Source organism: Schizosaccharomyces pombe (assembly GCF_000002945.2).
Source record: "Schizosaccharomyces pombe strain 972h- genome assembly, chromosome: III".
NCBI lineage: Eukaryota > Fungi > Ascomycota > Schizosaccharomycetes > Schizosaccharomycetales > Schizosaccharomycetaceae > Schizosaccharomyces > Schizosaccharomyces pombe.
In genome coordinates, this window is record NC_003421.2 from 2,369,855 (window position 1) to 2,388,181 (window position 18,327).

At 34.8% G+C, this 18,327-nt stretch overlaps 8 protein-coding genes and 11 long non-coding RNA genes across 19 annotated transcripts, besides 1 other annotated feature; 10 read left to right on the top strand and 9 right to left on the bottom strand.

The window, feature by feature from the left end:
* Positions 1-941: 941 nt before the first annotated feature.
* SPOM_SPCC70.10 (uncharacterized protein) lies at positions 942-2,062 on the top strand. The gene has a single exon (NM_001023532.3). It carries the CDS (start codon positions 1,039-1,041, stop codon positions 1,504-1,506), a length of 468 nt encoding a protein of 155 aa, NP_588545.1. The 5' UTR covers positions 942-1,038; the 3' UTR covers positions 1,507-2,062.
* Positions 1,188-1,395, bottom strand: SPOM_SPNCRNA.7730. The gene has a single exon (NR_197066.1). It is a non-coding gene; the product is annotated as a non-coding RNA (long non-coding RNA).
* On the bottom strand, positions 1,660-3,483 carry pof7 (F-box protein Pof7). The gene has a single exon (NM_001023533.3). It carries the CDS (start codon positions 3,223-3,225, stop codon positions 2,140-2,142), a length of 1,086 nt encoding a protein of 361 aa, NP_588546.2. The 5' UTR covers positions 3,226-3,483; the 3' UTR covers positions 1,660-2,139.
* Positions 2,086-4,027, top strand: SPOM_SPNCRNA.7731. Its single transcript, NR_197067.1, has one exon. It is a non-coding gene; the product is annotated as a non-coding RNA (long non-coding RNA).
* A 118-nt stretch (positions 4,028-4,145) lies between these two features.
* utp25 (U3 associated protein Utp25) lies at positions 4,146-6,373 on the bottom strand. The gene has a single exon (NM_001023534.3). It carries the CDS (start codon positions 6,222-6,224, stop codon positions 4,266-4,268), a length of 1,959 nt encoding a protein of 652 aa, NP_588547.1. The 5' UTR covers positions 6,225-6,373; the 3' UTR covers positions 4,146-4,265.
* SPOM_SPNCRNA.7732 lies at positions 4,172-6,355 on the top strand. Its single transcript, NR_197068.1, has one exon. It is a non-coding gene; the product is annotated as a non-coding RNA (long non-coding RNA).
* A 71-nt stretch (positions 6,374-6,444) lies between the features above and the next one.
* pcy1 (cholinephosphate cytidylyltransferase) lies at positions 6,445-8,309 on the bottom strand. Its single transcript, NM_001023535.4, has one exon. The coding sequence runs from the start codon at positions 8,271-8,273 to the stop codon at positions 7,185-7,187; it is 1,089 nt and encodes a 362-aa protein (NP_588548.2). The 5' UTR covers positions 8,274-8,309; the 3' UTR covers positions 6,445-7,184.
* Positions 8,126-8,536, top strand: SPOM_SPNCRNA.7733. Its single transcript, NR_197069.1, has one exon. It is a non-coding gene; the product is annotated as a non-coding RNA (long non-coding RNA).
* pcs60 (acetyl-CoA ligase) lies at positions 8,398-10,609 on the bottom strand. Its single transcript, NM_001355953.2, has 2 exons — positions 10,562-10,609; positions 8,398-10,482 (listed from the first exon to the last, which is right to left on the bottom strand). The coding sequence occupies exon 2, from the start codon at positions 10,167-10,169 to the stop codon at positions 8,631-8,633; it is 1,539 nt and encodes a 512-aa protein (NP_001342732.1). The 5' UTR covers positions 10,170-10,482; positions 10,562-10,609; the 3' UTR covers positions 8,398-8,630.
* SPOM_SPNCRNA.7734 lies at positions 9,025-9,569 on the top strand. The gene has a single exon (NR_197070.1). It is a non-coding gene; the product is annotated as a non-coding RNA (long non-coding RNA).
* Positions 9,670-9,947, top strand: SPOM_SPNCRNA.7735. Its single transcript, NR_197071.1, has one exon. It is a non-coding gene; the product is annotated as a non-coding RNA (long non-coding RNA).
* A 422-nt stretch (positions 10,610-11,031) lies between the features above and the next one.
* Positions 11,032-11,331: an LONG TERMINAL REPEAT.
* Positions 11,158-12,150, bottom strand: SPOM_SPNCRNA.1293. The gene has a single exon (NR_150162.1). It is a non-coding gene; the product is annotated as a non-coding RNA, LTR-associated (long non-coding RNA).
* On the top strand, positions 11,453-11,961 carry SPOM_SPNCRNA.7736. The gene has a single exon (NR_197072.1). It is a non-coding gene; the product is annotated as a non-coding RNA, LTR-proximal (long non-coding RNA).
* A 448-nt stretch (positions 12,151-12,598) lies between the features above and the next one.
* On the top strand, positions 12,599-14,853 carry vms1. The gene is made up of 2 exons (NM_001355954.2): positions 12,599-12,776; positions 12,848-14,853. The coding sequence occupies exon 2, from the start codon at positions 12,878-12,880 to the stop codon at positions 14,678-14,680; it is 1,803 nt and encodes a 600-aa protein (NP_001342733.1). The 5' UTR covers positions 12,599-12,776; positions 12,848-12,877; the 3' UTR covers positions 14,681-14,853.
* Positions 12,760-14,699, bottom strand: SPOM_SPNCRNA.7737. The gene has a single exon (NR_197073.1). It is a non-coding gene; the product is annotated as a non-coding RNA (long non-coding RNA).
* On the bottom strand, positions 14,785-15,827 carry SPOM_SPCC1827.05C (RNA-binding protein NIFK). Its single transcript, NM_001023538.3, has 3 exons — positions 15,769-15,827; positions 15,328-15,713; positions 14,785-15,250 (listed from the first exon to the last, which is right to left on the bottom strand). The coding sequence occupies exons 1-3, from the start codon at positions 15,803-15,805 to the stop codon at positions 14,843-14,845; spliced, it is 831 nt and encodes a 276-aa protein (NP_588551.1). The 5' UTR covers positions 15,806-15,827; the 3' UTR covers positions 14,785-14,842.
* On the top strand, positions 14,985-15,922 carry SPOM_SPNCRNA.7738. The gene has a single exon (NR_197074.1). It is a non-coding gene; the product is annotated as a non-coding RNA (long non-coding RNA).
* Positions 15,923-16,164: 242 nt separating this feature from the next.
* hom2 (aspartate semialdehyde dehydrogenase) lies at positions 16,165-17,709 on the bottom strand. Its single transcript, NM_001023539.3, has 2 exons — positions 17,637-17,709; positions 16,165-17,332 (listed from the first exon to the last, which is right to left on the bottom strand). The coding sequence occupies exons 1-2, from the start codon at positions 17,671-17,673 to the stop codon at positions 16,296-16,298; spliced, it is 1,074 nt and encodes a 357-aa protein (NP_588552.1). The 5' UTR covers positions 17,674-17,709; the 3' UTR covers positions 16,165-16,295.
* Positions 16,226-17,434, top strand: SPOM_SPNCRNA.7739. Its single transcript, NR_197075.1, has one exon. It is a non-coding gene; the product is annotated as a non-coding RNA (long non-coding RNA).
* Positions 17,710-18,327: the final 618 nt, after the last annotated feature.

The following is an 18,327-nucleotide window of genomic DNA, read 5'->3' on the forward strand; positions in this document are numbered from 1 at the left end:
AGGCAGGTTGAAACCGCGTCGCGCGTTTTAATTATACTCAGAGCGGGTGCTAGCACGAATCCTCTAAAAATCAATGAAGCCCAACTTACGAACAACCAACATTCAGGTTTTTAAGATGTTATAAAAACGATGAATTGTTATGACCTCAAATTGTTTGTTTTGAATTTTACTTGTTGGCAATGATCCGAGTATTCTAAAAGGAAAGAATTGAACTCTTAATGTTGTAAAAATAAAAATTCATTAAGTTTGAACGAATAAATTTTTACAATATATCAGAACGAATGTTTCTTGAACAGTTTGAAATGTTGTACTTGTATACCGTGGATAAAACGAGTAATTTTCAGCCGAACGATTGCAGTTTTCAGTTTGTTCCTTAATTGCAAATAAATACTATCACATGTTTCTTTAAATCATATTTAGATACTCCTGTTCAATGTTGAAGCACCTAGAAGCTTCCATCTTTTTCAATACTCATTGCTTGAGCGGTCACCCTTGACTATTTTCGAAATCAAATAAGTTGCCAATATGTATTCTTTGATATTCTATTTATTTAGAGTTTCTAATTCTGTTGGTTCCTGTTTGTTTAATAGTATTGTTCTCTACGATATCGCTCATCGATTAGCAATTAATTAGGCTCCGTTTTAGAAACTTCTTGTCGATTCTAACAGAAGGTTAAAGAACTAAATTTTGAATGGCTCAATTCACGATACGGTCATAACAACGCTATTTCGTCAACAAAATTTCAACGGTCAGTTCAATGATTTCATTATCCTTCAACAATTCATAGAAAGCGATGAATTCTTTGCGCGGTAGCATATAAGCTTCAGTATTATCAATTTATTCTTTCTTTAAAGAAAATAGGTAATTTTTATTTAAAACAGCGATAAATTGATAAGTTTCTTGATATGGTGAATAAGCCTCGCTACAACACCACAGTATCTATCCTTTCCACATCACAACCCTAATTACAAATTTTCATTATTTACGGGATTTAGGTTGATTTTCGGTTTACATTTTTTCTTTTGCATTAAATAGAATATGTTTTTCATTGTCGCTGCAGGTTTTGTCATCGCAGCTTTAATTGCGGCTATTGGAATGGCGATCAATAGATTTTTTGTTCGCCGTCGACAGGCAAGGGCTGGACAGACCAAACCAGCAACTACACGCCCCATGGCAGAAGCTCGCGCTAGGCCTGGCGCAACAGCAGTTCCTCGCCGTTCACCTACATCTCCCCAGTCTGCATACGTTCCTGCAACTGTATATACATCTCCAATTGGCTCACCTCGTCGTGGCTCTGTTCGGTATACACATGTAATGGCACACCCGAATACAACTACTACCGTTTCTGAAAATTTGCCTGAAGAAGTCCCACCTCCATATAGTCCAGCTGCTACTGCAAGCAATACACCCCAAAATGAAGCAAGCCCTGCAGCAACCGAAGCTGTAAATCACGAACGACCAGCTTCACCACCACCAGTTTACAGACCTCCAGAGGAAATGGTTTAGCTTTGAATAGAAATGAGCGATTTTCTACAGTTTCGTTAATCCTTTCTCTTTTTCTCTTTACGAAACTAATTTACTTTAATTTTATTATCCAAAATAAATCCGTTTGTTAACTTTAAAACGGAATCTTCATGTTGAATTATTGCTCTCCGATATTTCTCCATGTTTTACTTTTGTCATTCAATGCTTCGATATGGCGATTTTTTATGTTGCCTTTAGTTTATTTATTTGTGGTAAAAAAGCAGGGATTTTTTACGAACATGATTACGAATGGTTTTATGGTTTTCTTTATGAATATTCGATCTGGACTTCAAGAAACTGATACGTTTAATATTCCATTTCGTGGGTTTTCCTCTTTTATTTTTTAAGTTTTGTGCATTCTATTTACTCTTTTCTCCTCAAGTATCACGCATGTTTCCTTGGACTTAGGATTGTTTATAACTTTGTACTTCCAAAAATTTGTTAAGCATCTGTTGTTCATTTGTAAATGTATGTTAATGATATATTTCCATGCGAAGAATAATGATGGCATTAATATTAATAAAAAATAATTTCTTTAAATCCTCTCACGATGCGACCTATAATAGATAATTAATCATTTCCGCGGTTTCTAAATTAGTATTCCAAAAAGTAAGACTAGCCACGTTTTAGTGACTCTGAGTCAGCAGTATAGCTATATACTCTGGAGAAAACATAGTCACGATTGTGAGTGAGTGGCATTTCGTTCGTGAATGAGGTATAATTATGGATGGAGTAGAAAGAAATCCACTTAAGCCTTATTCCACGAACTTGAAGTTTTTGAACGTATGTATAAGTTTGACTTGCGGGATACACAATTAGCATTTCTCCAGAAGGAGTCATTGACCAGGAGCCAGTGAGTGCTACGTTTCCATTACTAAACATAGGAGAACTCGACATAGGAGAAAAAAGACTGGTGTTTTGCACACTGAAGTTGCGAACAACATCATTTGGTTCATTACTGCTTTGATAAACGATACATGTTGAATTAGGATAAAGTCGTAAATACCGGTAGTATGTGATCAAATGTATGGGTTGGTTCCAGCTCGTGTCACTAGTTCCAGGTCGAAAGTATCGACAAACGGATATGTAGCATCCGTCAAAACGAGATCGAGGCTTTTTAAGGAACAAAGTCTTCCAGCTTTGCTGGTATTTTTCCACGAGTTCTTCCTCTATTGACTTAATAGACTGTTGCCATTCTTTTTGTTCACAACTGCAATAACAAAACGATCTATATAGAGAATCTGCTCGTAATGCCTTCGCAAAATGCTTACAAGTTAGTGCAATTGAAGAGAGATATCTTAAATCATGAAGGTCCCTAATGCAATTCTCTAGGATAACTAGCAAAACCTCGTCGGGAAGCTTCAGTATATTGGGAACGACCGACTCATTTACAGACTCATTTTCCGTTAACGTTGGAGATGGGACTGAGGAAACAGTGAGCATAGCTTCTGATGCATCTGAATTTAACATTTCCTCCTCTTCATTTCTTTTACACAGTTGCAAACGCTCCAAACGCCGATAGATAGATTCCACATCTTCATGGACTTTATGAGCTAATCGATATTTATTAAGAGATTCACCTAAATTTCCTTCTCTTTCAGATTTTATAGCATCTTTGTAATGTAAAAGTGCTTTTTTCAACAGTATATCCTTGTTCACTGTTTCAAGTTCAAGAGAAAGTTGATCCTCTACTGTACTCATCACTTATTTTATTTCTCAGACGAGCAATCGAAAGTAGATGTATAATTGAAAAAGAAAATATTTTCTTACTTATTTCTCTCAAAATAGAAAAAAAAAAAAAGAATTCAACACGAATATTAAGAGGTTAAGATAGTGCTGAACCTAACTAATGACTTTTATGTTTTTTACTTTTCATACAATTCCTAGCAAAGTATTAACAAGGATTTAAGGATTAAAAGCATCCTTTCACAAGACCTTACTTTGGTAACAATATGGTTTAGTTCATGGGTAGTTAGCCGTTGCGTTTAATATCAAGTTGTGGCGGTTTGATAACAAGAAGAAGAAGATTAAATTGAGTCAATCGTCGCTTCTTTACTGTTTAAAAAATGGACTAGATAAATATTGTAACATGTTTGAGATGCTATTTGGCTATGGGCATATTTGTAGGTGTCTTCGATTCTATCACTTCTAACAAGGCGTTAGGACTTGCGAAACCATTACATAAACTTAAAACTTGTTCAAATCAAAAGTTACTTGGCAATAAGCTAAGTGGATATTAGGATTTTAGCGATATAGAAAACATTTCGATTTGATGAATTATTGTAATAATTACCAGCTTCATGTAGCATTACTGCATTTATTTATGGTGAATATGATAGCGATTTTTATTGTTAATAAACGAGTAGATACATATCCCGCTTTGCTTTCGGATAATTCTCAGCATATCTTCGTCAAAAGCAATTGAGATTTAGATATGGTTTCGGGAACACAGTCGAAACCAAACTCATTGATAATGTACGATGCCTTCCAATCGCTATATGAATCTTGAAATAAGTATAAAAAAAATTATATATTGAAAACATTTAAAAAGCACTGTCAAGTTAAATCATTCAAGTAGCTATTTACTCATTCGCTCTCAATAAATAAAGCAAAGCGGAATGGTCCAAATAAAGTACATTTTAAGCTATTCTATTGTTTTAAAGTAGTAATTTTGTAGCTCTTTCATCCAAAAATCCAAATGACCCCTAATTCCTTTTTAAAAAAATTTTTTTCGTATTCTTTTAAAGAAATTCAAAAACTTCATGTTTACCATGACACATGTTTGATACACGCTGATATCCCACTATGCCTTCCAGGCAAATAGAATCAAACTTTGTATACATAATTCTACACTTTGCTGCATCACTGTCAAGGTTTCCTTCAGAGATGGTTCTCATCGGCATTCTAACAAGTTCAACATAAAACTGAGGATTCGTTGGGGGACCATACATCACAACAGCTTTTACACCCCTAAAGTCAAATCGACGGAAATGGTGAGCGCGCTCAGTATATAGCATTATATTGGTTCTACCTTGATAAAAAAGATTGCGGGCTCTAGTCATATCGGATACACTCGAATATTCTGATATGGCAGAATAGTTAATTCCCTCCTCATCCATGTAATTTCTCACACGAACAAAATCAAAATATGAAGGTATATAAACTAAAATACCACTCTGGGAATACTTCTTTAGTTGTACTAGTATAGAACCAGTAAAATAGGAAAAGCGGGCATCTGGAACTTTAATAATAGAATCGACAGAAATGCGAACAAAAGTTTGAGTCACTTTGTACCCCAAGCGGTTTAAAACACCGTGAAGAAGCGAGCGAAATTTAACCTTACCAGCAATATTTGACATGTAGTGAGAAAAGAAAGAATTTATATCTAGATTGTTATATTGAGAAAATAGTATAGTTTGGCGCATATATCTGGCTTGCTGATCAAGATACCAAGGACGAACACGACTGAAATCACAACCGTGAGCTTCTTTAGGCAAACCATTAAGTTCATCAAAAATGCATTCAATATGTTCCCAGTTTTGCATCACGAGAGCATGAGCTTGGTCAACCATTGCTATTTCAATCGAACTCAAATAATCGAGGTCTCGCTTTTTATCTCCCTTGTTACCAATAGCAAGACGAAGTCCCAAAGGACTAGCAACTATAATGTCAGAATTGTAAAACTGGGAAAATAGCTTGACAGTTTTTCTTGTAAATTTAACACCCAGTCGAAACATATCGTCGGTATTTCCGGAAAAAAGATAACGAAAATCTTCTGGCTTTTTTTCTGAAATGACTTCTTTTTCAATCGAGAATTCATTATCAAAACGCTTTCGATTTTCTACTTGATTAGTCCCAGAATATGAAATAAGTAAATTAATGAATTCAAAAGCACTATTCCTTGTGGGTAAAAGAATTAATACTTTAGGCCTGGTGTATCCCTGATCACGAAATTCTAATTCAGGATTTTGAGAAATGCGAGCACTATTTTTTAAAACACGGTCTCTTGTTTTGAATACATGGTTCAAAGCATGAAGCGCCAAGAGTGAAGTCCCTAACTTATGGCTTTTCATGGACATGTTAGTAAAGAATACATCTTGATAATTGAACATTGCTTTCGCTAACTCAATTTGCATGGATGTAAGTTGCCCAGATGGCTTTTGCTTTTTATAGGAGTCCAATATCCTCTGCTTTAGTCCCAAATCATCAATATTCTTTATTTCGCTAAGACACGAGCAAGGCAATCTCTTGGTCACATCCGGAAAAAACGATTGTGACACTCCAAGTTTGGATTCCTCTATAGACTTACATAACTTTCCCTCATCATAAGCAGCAATAGAATTTTTAATGACTTCTGAGTCATCGTAATCGAAGTGTTGATGAAATGGGTCTTCAGATGAATCTTGAGCTTCTTGGTGCAAAGTCTCATCGGCATCCTGAGATTCAACATTGATGTAATATTGTATTGCTTCTTGTTCATCGTTTTCGTTTTCATTTTCATCTTCCATTTCAACTTCCATCTCATTTAAACTTTCAATAACTTTGTTCTTTTTTTGTACTTTCTTCGATGACTTTTCTTTATCATCTTTTTTCTCAGGTTTTCTCTTTTTATTTTTATTCATAAGATATAATAAAGCCTCATAAGACTTTCCAGCCAATTCATCCATCGAGGCACCGTCTAAATCACTTTCAATTGCCATATTCGCAAATTTGATGAAATCAAGTTATAGCCTAACAGCTGAAAGAGGAAATAAACAAAATATTTTTTCAAAATATTTTTATTATATCTCGAAGAAAATACTCGTAAATTTTCCAGCTTTCGGTACCCCAAAAGTAGTTGGTTATTTTCAACTGTAAACAGTGGTAGGCGAAAAAAAATGCAAATCAGCAAGAAGCTAATCATTTTATAATATAGTACTTCCGAACACAAAGTTTAATTGATATTATCATTATTATTATTATTAAAGACAAAATAAATAGCGCTTAAGCAAGAACAAAACCTAGAGTATAACTATATGCATGCTACATCTACAGAAATTTCAGACACTCGGACACGGAAGATTGTGGGCAGTCTGCCAACAAATGTTTCATAGTGACCGATTAAAAATTTATCTTTTCTCAAACCGTTTCAAAAAAAGGTAAGGAAATTACATAGACTGCAATGCTTATAGTAAATGACGGTTATGGTCCACACAAACTTTTTTAATTAAATAAAACAGCCTTTAAAAAGCCAAAACCAACGATACATTAATAAAAGCTGAAATAAAGTAGGGCTGAAAAAAAAAAAACACCACCTTGGGGTTAACCGAATCCAAATTCAAATTCGCCAAGTTCTGCAACTCATAATTAGTTCCACAAAATAAGATTATTTCCTAAAAATTGTAACCTTCATAATAAAACCTGACTTGTTAAGAACAAATAGGCCCCTTGAGCCTTTCTGTATATAACTAAAAATCAAAAGGTAGTACAAATCCAAAAGCAAAAGTTAAAGAAACACATTCAATGACAAAAAATAGCATGATTCTGAATCTAAAGTAAAAAATGCGTTTAAAAGCATTTGGATTCAGATTGATATATGCAACATGTGTTGAATGTTAAAGAAAAAGGATATTAAATTAAGGAAAAAGGTAAAAAAAGGTAAAGCCATAGTAGAGAGTTGATTAATGATTTTCTTCAGTCGCTGAAGAGCTTGAAGCAGCTATCTCATTGCCGACACGAGGTAAGTCATAATGACTGCTAGACCTACGTTGCATCCAACGATTGATACCACCTAAAAATCCTGTGGGACCAGGACTTGAAGGTTCACTAGAGCCGTGCAGAGGATTCTTCTGCAATTGATAATCGGTAGTCGCCATTGACAAAAATGATTTGATATCAGCCTTCAGATCACGAGTTGTAGAAACCCAGTGATTTCTCAATGTATCACGAAGAACCTTAATGTGGTGTCTAAGATCAAGTTCATTCTTCTTAAACAACGAAACGTTTAATTCCTTTCGGTTTACACCGCGAGCAAGGTTTCGCATCACATATTGATCATAGTCCCGAATAATTCGAGTAATGAGATCGGATGTAGAAACACCCTCTGTACGCTTTGTAGGAATAAATTTACCAACCTTCTTAACCGGAAGATAGATATCTCCGGAATCATCGCTAGCATATGGAATGTCGTCGTGGGCGACAAAATCAATCTTGTGTTCTTCCAAAAATTCTGGGGTAATTACCCAAGGTGCATTTTCTAAGACCTCGTCAACCCACTTACAATGTCGAAGGGCTTCAGCTCGTTCCTTGTCATTCATCACTGTTAATCCTTTAAGGCGATGAGTCAATTGATCGTTGGGAAGACCAACAATAAGATGCACATTAGGAAATACTTTTTTGGCCTGTTCTAGTTGTCTCATATGCCCAATATGAAACAAGTCAAAAACTCCATCGGCGTAAACTCGAACAGGACGACCCTCAGGAGGATCATTGATAGGGTAACTAAAAGGAGTGGACAGCTCTTTAAACCGAACATCACGAGGCTCCTCCTCTACAGGTGAAACTGATTGAGATATCTCTTCCAAAGATTTAGAAGGGCTTTCCTCTTTATCATCTTCCTTCTCATCTTTCTTTTCTTGTTCTTCAGGTTCATCAATCTCGAAATTATACTTCTTCGTCTGTCTTTCTACATTATCTTCTTTTTCAGATGGTTCCACTTCATCTATTCTTCTTTTGTGAGTATCATTTATCTTAATACCTTCTTCTCCCATAATTGTCAATTTCCTTAGGTTGTGTTACGGTTTTGCGAAGTTCCGGTTTGTGGTGCAGTGGACACATACACATTTTAGCTAAATTACAATACATACGATTTTTATGCTGACCATAAAAAAATTGTTGAACGCTACAAAGACTTAAAACTCATTATTATTTTTTCATTTAAATCTACAGCAGTATATAAGATAAGATGGAAATACTTTTCTAATGTGATCTAAAATAGTTTATTCTAAGTATTGAATTCGATACAGTTAATAACAAAATTTCATCGTGTGCTTTATAAACTCGTAACTAAAATAGACAAATTAGCGAGTTTTGGGGTAAAGAAGCAAAATATTGAGTACCAGATACTCTTAGAGTTTGGCCTTGGAGTGATTGAAAAAGGCGTCGCAGACCAAACGACGTTGCACTTTTCCAGTAGCAGTTTTAGGGATACGATCAGTAAAGTAAAACTTTTTAGGGATTTTAAAAGCAGCAACCTTCTGTTCTAAATAGTCATGTAACTGCTTGGGGGTTACTGTTTTTCCAGCAACAGGGTTAATAGCTGCTTGGATGTCTTGTCCGTATTTTTCGTCAGGAACAGCAAAACAAACAGCTTCGGAAACATCAGGATGTTGCATTAAAACAGCGTCAATCTCAGCTGGAGAAATCTTTTCACCACCACGATTAACAAGCTCCTTGATGCGACCAGTAATAAAAACGTAACCGTCTTTATCAAGTTTGCCCTCGTCACCAGTACGGAAAAAACGATCTTTGGTAAAGGATGACTTATTCGCAGCAGGATTGTTCAAATAACCCTTGGTAACGTTGATTCCGCGAACACAAATTTCTCCCTCTTTTCCTTGGGGCATTTCGTTACCTTTCTGGTCCAAAATTTTGAGTTCAACTCCAAAAGGCTTACCAACTGAATGAGGTTTGTGTACCAAAGGAGGTAAGGGATTGGTAGTCATTTGATGAGAAGCTTCGGTCATAGCATATGCCTCAAGGACAGGAGCACGGAAGGTAGCCTCTAGTTTGCTTAAGACTGGTGGTGCCAAGGGAGAAGAGCAAGAACGAATGAAACGAATTCGAGGAAGAGGTTTGGGAGGAGGAGTACGGAGAAGGATTTGATGAATAGTGGGGACCGCAGTATACCAAGTAGCACCATACTGAATAAACTCCTTCCAGAAGCTGTGAGCAGAGAATTTGGGAGGTACAACGGCACATCCACCAGAAGCTAAAGTAGAAAGGAGGCCACAAAGAAGACCGTGAACGTGAAACAAAGGCATGACAACGTAAGAAGTATCTCTTGGATCCAATCTATAAGAGGTAGTAATGTTATGGATGCTACGGCACAAGTTTTTGTGAGTCAAAGGAACGACTTTAGGGCGTCCAGTGGTACCACTAGTATGTAGGACAAGCATAACGTCGTCGGGTTGAGGAAGACCAAGTGGTTGAGGAGCATTAATTTTGGCTCCTTCAAAGTGAACAATGCGAACTAATCGAGACTTGGGACACCAAGCAAGTTCGGCCACTGCGACAGACAATTTCTTAGCAGCACGAACAGCAGGGGTATTTGCGGCAACGGAGCCTTCGGGAACAATGACGAGTTTACTTTTCAGATCATCAATGTAAAACTCAAACTCGGATTGCTTGTAGTTGGAGTTCAGGGGCCCACAAATAGCTCTTTGCCAAGAAACAGCGTAAAAAGCTACGACGAATTCCAAGCCATTGGGAATAGCAATGTTTACAGGGTCTCCAACTTTTATGCCAAGGCTGGCAATTTGGCGCTGAAGATCCATAATAGCAATTCGAAGCTCACTGAATGATAGTTCTGCATTTAAAGAAGGGGCTACCAAGGCTCTCGCACTAGCATCACCTTGAATAGCTGAATATAAAGTAGTAAAAGACATTTTCAAAATTCTAACACCAAAAAAAGTTTATATATGATAAATTAAATAAGTAGTAATTCAAAAGTAAGAATTACAATGTTTAACCTCCTCAAATGCGGATTAAGGAAGCAGCAAAAGGAATGAGTTTACACGGAAAATGAGTTAAAAAATCGGATAGATAGGTAAGACACTAGTAAAGCTAAATACCTAAAAAGTTTTTCAACGCACGAATAATAAAGAGTTTCTTCAAGAAAAAACTACTCAAGTATTGAAAAAAAATCTTTTAGACGAGAAATCTTGAAAACTTCCCTAAATCCTTTGTAATTGGTTTTTACTTGTATATGTTAGTCAAATGTAAAGTGAGTGTTGAATTAAGTGATTAAATCTTTTATTGCTTCATTAAAATAACGTACAATGAACCAACTAAAATATTCTTCTTTTAATGAAGGTAAGTTTTTGTTAAGTTGAAGAAATCAAGAATACAGTACTAGACCCGATTGCAAATTAGATCCCCTAAATTGCGCAACAGATCTAGGCGCGAACGCAATGATTTATCCGGTATTCAAAGGGAGGTGGTAGTAACGAAATTTACGGTAAGAGTATAACAAGAAAAATATGGATTCCTTATTCTGGACTTTTATAGAAATTAGTTAAAAAATATTGATGAATGAAGAATGGCATTTATGGTGGTTGCATCGAATCGAATTCATTACTAATGGAATTGATTTGTCTACATTAGTGATTCTTCCTATCTTTTGCAAATTAAATGAATTCAACGGAAATGACTCAAAGGTATAATACTAAAGCACCTCCAAGAAAAAAAACTAAGTTGGTAGAATTAAATTTCTGTTTTTCTGAATTTCACAAAACTAAGCGTTTCAATTGAGAAAGTTATTCATTATCTCTTTTAATCATTAATTTCGCTATTATGTATAAATTATTCTTCATAAACTTGACTTATATTAGTTTAAATCGATCGCATTTGCATGCTTGCAAATGCTTCGATACTTTCCATTTGTCAATTTTTAAAATTAATGTAAATAGTGCTTTACAGCAGATTGAAAAAATTGCTTGCACTTAATTATCTACTTAATTAAAGGACGCTGGAATATACAGACAGGTCTCTCCGTTCTCAATCTAAAAGGGATTCATCCAGTTTAGTTGTAATGGAATCATTTCAGCATTGTACCAAGTATCAAGTTTTTTACTGGATGAATATAAATATAAATTAATTGAAGTAGTTTTTTTTTTAAATCGAGAGCTATATGTTTGAAATGTGTTAGTGCTTTTGTTAATATTTCCCAAATAGAAACGGTCGAGAAAGAATTATTATTTGACAACGAATCCCTCAAGTAAAGTAAGTATAATAAGGGAATCCTAAATATTGAACTTCCCTGAGTAAAAACCGTTGATGCTGAATCAAAATATTCCTATTTCGGGTTCTTTTAAACTTTTTTTATGGAAAAGGACATGTTCCTTAAATTCGTCGGCTAGGTAAATGTTAAAAAATTTATGCGAGATTACAATGTCAATGTCACTTGATAAAGTAATCCACAGTAAAGTTTACAATGATTAAACAGAACATTGCAAACGATGTTTGAAGTTATAGGGATTTTTACGTTGAAATTAAACGGGTGGTTTGTCGCCTCAAATTCACATGGTCTATCTCTGATACGTCCGATATTGCTACTGATTTTAGGAAATTATACTGGTTTGTTGCATTCATCAACGCCTTGAACACTGAATTAAATCTTCTCTTTTTTTAAACTAATTCGCACTTCATATTTCCCGCTATCTCCCATTGATTCATAAATTAGTAGCGTGAGCATATGCGAAACAATACCTGCAAAATATGTGGATTATATCATCTAAATAATTATTAGTATTCACTGCAAAGATTAAAATTCCTTTTTCTTAAAAAATTTATTATATATACATACGTAAAATTCTTTCCTCAATTTGATGTCTTAAATTTGGTGGTTTGCTTGAAGGCATATTATTCTCAAGATAATAAAATTTTTTTTTTTTTTTTTTTTTTTTTTTTTACAAAAATAATATTAAACAATCATGCTCAGTCAAATTTCAAGTGACGAATTAATTTTTGGTATTTATTTTTTAATACGAAAAGGAATATATACAAATTGCGACTGCATCTAATATAGTTTTGAATTAGCTAAAGCAGTAGCATAATTTTTGCACTATTAATTTAAATAAATATTATTACAATCACCAACATTATACAAATGTTATTTTCGATTTTATATTTACATTCAATTTAAAATTCATAGATTTTTCACTGTTAACGACAGCTTTTTCTCAAATATTAAATTTTGGACTATATTAGTTAAATAATAAACGCAAGTATATACCACTAAGTAAAAAAATTACATAAATTTGATTTTTGATTGACTGTTTGCTCTTACCTAATTAATCCTCTTACCTATATTGTCTACAGCCTTATTTTTTTTTAATTCATTTTTGTGGCCAAAAGGCTTTAAAGTCTTAATTTACATGAAAATAACCTTTTTCTTCTTTTAATTTCAAGAAAAAATTGTAAATTAAAAGCAAACTACCTGCATCTTGTGGTCAAATTACTTAATCCTTATTAAAGTTCGTTTTTGAGTATAAGTACGCTAATTGCTAGATTGAAATTCTACTGAAAATTATTGCATATTTTGTAATGCTTACATTATTTTTAGATCTTGCTAATTACTTGTCTTCTTCGAAACATGGGTGATATTTCGAAGCACAATATTTTTTCCCTTCCTGAGGATATCTTAGCAAAACTAGAACTACGAGAGGAATACTCAGTTGAGGAAAAAACTGATAGTGCTAATTTGTCAAACCAAGGCGATATTGTTGATTCCACTCAGAAAAATATATCATCATGTGTCAATTGCCAGATTGACAATCTGCATACTCTGGACGAAAGAAAAAGTCATATTAAATCTGACTGGCATAGGTTCAATACGAAGCGAAAAATTACAAAATTGCCTCCGGTTTCTCAAGACGAATTTGAAAGCATAATTGAAGATTTACCAGAATCACTGTCTGGCAGTGAAAGCGAGACAAACTCAGAATCCGAAGAAGATAATTTCCAAATAGAGAAGGCTTTTAAACAATCCTTGAACATAGGAAAAGTTGACTCCGCTGACGAAAACAACAATCAGCGAACAAACTCACCATTAACGTGGTTTCAATTGAGTAATGCTTCTGCCGAAGTGCCAACCTATATTGGTGTATATAAACACATGTTTTCCGGTAATAACCATATCACTAAAGATTTACTTGTTCAACAACAAAATCATAACCGACAAAAGCCACTTCAACTAGCTATGTTTATGGTTGGAGGCGGTCATTTTGCTGCTATGATTGCTTCTAATGAGTTTAATCCTCGTGATCCCCATGTACCCAAAGTACTAGCACAGAAAACTATTCACAGATATACAACTAGAAGGAAGCAAGGTGGTTCTCAAGGGGCTGCTGACAATACTAAAGGGAACATTCACTCGGCAGGTAGTGGTTTGCGACGTTATAACGAACAAGCTCTTATTAAAGATATTCAGCAAGTTTTTAAAGACTGGGGAAAATTATTAGAAACATGCGATTTAATCTTTGTACGTGCAATCGGTTCATCTAATCGTTCAATTTTCTTCTCTCAACCAGGTGCTCTTATTTCTCCAAAAGATCCAAAACTCCGCGTATTTCCATTTACTACTAAACGAGCCACACATTCAGAATTACTTCGTTGTTACAAAGAGTTGGTTACTCCGAAAATTAGTCACGTTGATTCAATTTCGATAAAAGCTCAAGAAGAAGAACGAAAGAGACAAGCCGAAATTGAAAAGGAAATTAGACAAAGCAGATTACAAGAGGAAGAGAGGAAAAAGAAAAAGCTTGCTAAATATACCGAAGTAATTATCTCCAATTTGAAAGCGTCTAATATTGAAGCATTTTTGGAATATTTGCGCTCTAATGATTTGTCTATAAATTTTCAATTTTATCCTAAAAATGTTCATTTGCACACATCTACACCGTTGCATTACGCAGTTACCCAAAAAAATGCTAAATTAGTCGCTAAACTTCTCCGTAATGGTGCTGATCCAGCAATGCTAAATGGGAACGGAAAGACACCTTTTGAGATTAGTACTGGAAACAAAGAGGTTAAAGATGAGTTTCTAATTGCAAGGCATGAGTTGGGAGAGTCATTTTTCGACTGGGAAGCAGCTAAAGTTGGGGCTCCTCAGTCTAGAGAACAAATTCAGAAACAACGCCAAAAGGCAAAGACCAAATTAGAAAATCAAAGAAGGGATAAAGAGAGGCAAGAAGAACTTAGACGGAAGGAAGCGATGCAGAAAATTGAAGAACAATCGAAAAGGGATTATGATAAACTGCACGGCGAAGGTCATTCATTAGGAATTAATAATGTTCGAAAAGTTGACGAATTGCAATCATTAAGTCCAGAAATGAGAATGCGAATTGAACGTGAAAAAAGGGCTGCAGCTGCCATGAAAAGAATGCAAACAAAATGAGAAGCATAGTTATTTTAAATTAAAAAATACTTTACTAGAAAAAGACAACAAAAGGAATATTGTAAAAATATTAATCTTAGTATACGTTATTCACAATTCTATTATGCATAATAATAAGATATTCCAAATATTATTGTTATTACTCTAAAACCCCGTATTTATTTATTTGTGAGCAGCCAAAACCTTTTTGTTCTTCTTTTTGCTAGATTTTTTCGAAGCAACTGGACTAGCCGCCTTGGGATGAGATACATCCGATTCCAAAGTAATCCCCAATTCTTTGAGCTTGCGCTTTTTGAGTTTAAGCTTCCGATTATGGCGAGTAATTAACTTATCCGCTTTCTCCTTGCTTAATGGTTTTTCATGCTGAAGACGCGCTATTGTGGCATGAGGGATGCGTTTAAAAGGAACGTCGGCGCCTTTAAACATGTTTTCATGAACCTGGTCTTCAGGAATAACCTTACATTGTAAAAGCTTTCCATATAAAAGATAATTATGCATTGTCTCAGCAACGACATTGGCAACGTCTAACGATTCAAACTCGATGAAAGCATAATGCTTACTACTTCCTGTCTAATGCAAAAAGTTAGCAGTCGAAAATAAAAAGAAGAACTAAAATAGTCCGCTGTAGATAATAAATGTTACCATACCTTTCTATTGCGAGACATGCGAAGACGTAGCACAGGACCAAATTGAGAAAAATACATACGCATCTGTTTCTCATAAAATCCATGAGGAAGTCGGCCAACATACAAAACACCTTTTTTCTTTTGAAGATTCTTATTTTCAGAAACCTTTTTCTTTATGGTTTTCTCAGCATCTTCGCCCAAATCCATAATTTGCCTTGAGGTATTAACTAGCGCATTTGGAGAGTCTTCTTCATCATCATCTGAAGAACCGAAACCAGGAAAAAACTCTTTATCTTGTCCTTCTTCATCAGAGTTATCTACATGACCTTGTAATGATATATGCTCGGCTTTTTCAGCATCTTTGACTTTCTTCTCACGAAGAACCGATTTCGGTTGATTCACCGATTCTAAAATCAATTGAGTTAAAAACCATACAATAGTGATATTATTCCTATCACTTACTTTTCGAAGACTTTATAGGGCTCTTTGCCTTCGACATAATGTTTTATAAAAGTATAGGTATTGAACTGAATTTTTCCAGTGTCAAAAACGGCCAGATGCCTAAATTACAAGTTGTTATACATTTCCTTAAGCTAGACATGGTAGAATTTGAATTTGCGTTAAATATTCAAAAAATTTTTTAATCTACGCTAAATTTTTACAAATTGGTGTTAAAATTCGTTATTCATTTAAAATGGGAAAAAGTAGAAAATGACTTACTTCAAATATTAGAATTATCGATAGTATTATTCAATTACAAGGAATACAAATCTTTTGAAGGCTTCCGTTTTGGTTCGCAAGCACAAGAAACTTGATTAATAGAGGCAGTCCTCTAATTATATCACTGGCAAGGTAAAATAACAGCAAAAATGAAATATATTAACAAAGTTTTTCTTTATTCAAAACCTAATTCCAACTTTTAAGGTATCGAAAAATCCGTGGCAAATTTTGAGAGAGAAGAGTTATAACAAGAACAGGAAATTCGTTGTTTACATAAGTCCCTTCTTCACCGCAACTTCAGCATTCAAAATACCAGCACCAGCAGCACCCAAAACTGTGTTATGGACGAGGGAGACAAATTTAATATCAAAGATGGAATCAGATCTGATACGACCAACTGATACTGCATAACCATTTTCATTGTTACGATCGAGTCTAGGTTGAGGGCGGTCAGGAGTAGAATCATCGAAAACATAAATGGCTTGTTTAGGGGCACTGTAGCAGCCTAACTTTTGAGGTTCAGAAACATAGTTTGCCAATACTTCGCGAACTTGATCAGGAGTAGGAGAGGTCTTGGCAAACTTCACAGAAATACACATCAAATGGCCATCAATAACAGGAACACGATTGCACTGAGCAGAAACAACGTTATCAGTCAACTCATATCCAGAAATTGTGCTATTGACAGAGCCCAAGATTTTACGTGTCTCCCATTCAATTTTTTCTTCTTCACCGCCAATAAATGGAACGATGTTATCCAAAATGTCAAGACTGGAAACACCAGGGTATCCAGCACCAGAAATAGCTTGCATACTAACTACATTTGTTTGAGCGATAGGACCAAAAGCATCTTGTAGAGCTTTCAAAGGTACTACAACAGCAGCAGTAGAACAGTTAGAGTTAGTGATAATGCATCCACGATCCAGTTTGTTTTCTTGACGCTGGTACTTGATAACGTCCAAATGATCTGTGTTGACGGTGGGGACAACAAGTGGCACGGTAGGCTCACGACGATAGTTTTTAGCATTCGAAACGATGACTAAATTAGCATCACGAAAACTTTTTTCAATTTCGCCAGCAAAGTCAGCATCTAAGCCGCTAAACACAATATCGCATTCCGAAAACTCCTTGGGATCACAAGCCTTTACACTCATTTGGGAAATCTCTTTAGGCATTGCAATAGATTGTTTCCATTTAGTAGCAACTGCATATGGTTTTCCCGCAGAACGAGCAGAAGCGCCAAGAACAGCGATCTTAAACTCAGGATGATCGGAAAGGAGGGTAATGAAACGCTGTCCAACGGTGCCTATTTATGGTTAGTCATGTGTATCCAAAAACACTAGTCAGTGACACGGAACTGAAAATTTAATGTTCATCAAAAACTTATAGTACTAAAGACATGGAATTAAAATGATAAAATGTGAGTCTTTCCAGGCAATTTAATTCAAAAAGTGTACAATTAAAATGTAGACCAATTAAACAAGGAACCTAAAAAGTAAACACAAATTATTTTGTAACAGTCAATCCTTTAACTTTATGCATTTTTTAATGTACATAGAGCAATCGTTTGCAGTTTTGACAGAACATTACCATTCTAAATTTAAACATACCTGTTGCACCGAGGATTCCAACTTTTTTTATAGCCATTGTTTTTAATCAAGAAAACGAAGGTTACGTGTTCTTGGTAAATTCCTTCATTGACAAGCAATTTAAAAAAAAATATCTTATATCGTATCGCATCAGATCTTTTCTAATCGAGATAGTGAAGTCTAAAGTATTTCCGCGTACCGTAAAATAGTGAATTCTTTAAACAAATTGCCAAAACAAGCAGCATCCGTTTTGTACCAAAGTAAGGCAGATGAAGTAAACAATTAGTTGTAAAATACAAGTTCTAAAATAAGCTTTCTTTTATCTAATCTATAAGAGTAATGTAAAGGAACAGTTAATCTGGGACTTGATCAGATGTAGTCATTTTACGTCCATTATAACTTGGAAGTAAATTTAGTAGTGTCAAGCAAATATAGAAAGGATGGATGTAGTCTCATTGATTCTTTTGCAATTTAGATTTAGTACTGAGAATGATGAAAGACAATTTAATAAACAATGGATAATACTTTTATATGACCGGTCTTTTCTGTTTTGATAATGAAAAATTAGCTCGTAAGTATACTTGGCTATTATTATTGCAACAATTTTTTTACGAGTAGCTATGAGATGTATTTGAGATTAGTTAAAGGACTTTAAGTATTCCGGTCATTGGTTGATACATCAAGACATTAATGATCAATCCGATTCTCTGTC